Source organism: Phoca vitulina, unplaced genomic scaffold, assembly GCF_004348235.1.
Source record: "Phoca vitulina isolate PV1807 unplaced genomic scaffold, GSC_HSeal_1.0 scaffold66, whole genome shotgun sequence".
NCBI lineage: Eukaryota > Metazoa > Chordata > Mammalia > Carnivora > Phocidae > Phoca > Phoca vitulina.
The window spans coordinates 2294357-2295548 of record NW_022589769.1 but is presented as its reverse complement, the minus strand read 5'-3'; the positions used below and the strand labels follow the sequence as shown (position 1 = coordinate 2295548).

Below are 1192 nucleotides of genomic sequence, written 5' to 3'. Positions count from 1 at the left end.
CAGTCCGCTTGCTCCAGCCCCTTGGGCTCCAAAGTGGGTAGGGACGTAGAGAAAGAATAAAACGTCCAAGTTGGCAGAGTGCGCCCCCCATCTGTTTATTTCAGAGTCCCATTTCTCGGATGGGCAAGTTGGGCTTCCGAGCCCCAAGAAAAACTTGCAAGTGGCGAGGCTAGCAGGCCCTTCCTGCGGCCCGCTGCCCTTCGGGGACAGCGTCCTGTGACGCGCCGGCCGCGGCCGCCAGCCCGCCCGAGAGGCCGCCAGCGAACCGGAGCGCGGGACGGGACGCCCCGGCCAGGGTGGCGGCCCCGCACCTGTCCCGGGGAGCGCACTCCGGGGCCACGTGTGGCCGCCTGCGTAACGCGCCAGCCCCCACCTCCCCCGGCTGGAACCCGCGTGGCTGCGCGGGGTGGACCGCCTGGCGTCCCGTTAACCTGCGCCGCGATGCGGCCCCGTCACCCCCACGGCTCCAGCCCCCGGAGGAAGAGGCCCCGCAGACGAGCGGTGACCGCACAGAAGCAAAATCGGCCCTCCAGATGTTGGCGGCGAGGACAGGAACCACCAGGGCCTGCAGAAGCCGTCCAGGGCACCACCCCTCAGGAGCTGCCACAGCGCGCTCCTGCAAAGCAAGGTGGCTTTACAGCCGGCACTTCTGGACTAAAAGCTGACCCCCTCATTATGGCCTACCAGTCCCTGCAGTATCTGGGCCCGCGTCGTCTGTGTTCATCTCACGCCGTCCTCTGCTTGGCTTGTGCTGCCCAGTCACACTGGCCTTCTTGCTGTTTCCCCAGGACACCAAGCTCTTCTCTGCCTCAGGGCCTTTACCCTCACGGTACTCTCTCTGGAATCTTCCTCCTCCTCAATTCTCAAGGCTCTGCTCAAATGGCCTATAAGCACAGAGCCCTTGTCATACCAGCCTTGTTAAAGTAGAGGTTCCACACGCCTATTGCCTGGTTTTATTTTTTCATACCCTGCCTCACTACCTGAAATGATCCTACTATTGATGTGTTTACTTACAGGTCTCTTGTCAACAATAAGTAACTTTTCGGAGGGGAGAATCTTGGCAGTCTTATTCCTGGTTGAATCTTAAAAAGATTGGTAAGTAGGGTGTAGGAAGAAAGGGGGTTAGAGGCCACCATAGAAATGACATGCCAGGCAAAAGTAGGGGTTATAGGGGAACCTCCAGTTCTTCAGG

The 1192-nt window shown here is 59.8% G+C and overlaps 1 protein-coding gene across 1 annotated transcript in view; it reads right to left on the bottom strand.

The window, feature by feature from the left end:
- CUNH16orf72 (chromosome unknown C16orf72 homolog) overlaps nt 1-824 on the bottom strand; it is a 32385-nt gene extending 31561 nt beyond the window's left edge. The window contains exon 1 of the mRNA XM_032392162.1: nt 685-824. Coding sequence (XP_032248053.1) covers nt 685-724 — 40 coding nt within the window. The 5' untranslated portion in view covers nt 725-824. The remainder of the gene's footprint in view (nt 1-684) is intronic.
- Between the last annotated feature and the right edge of the window lie 368 nt (nt 825-1192).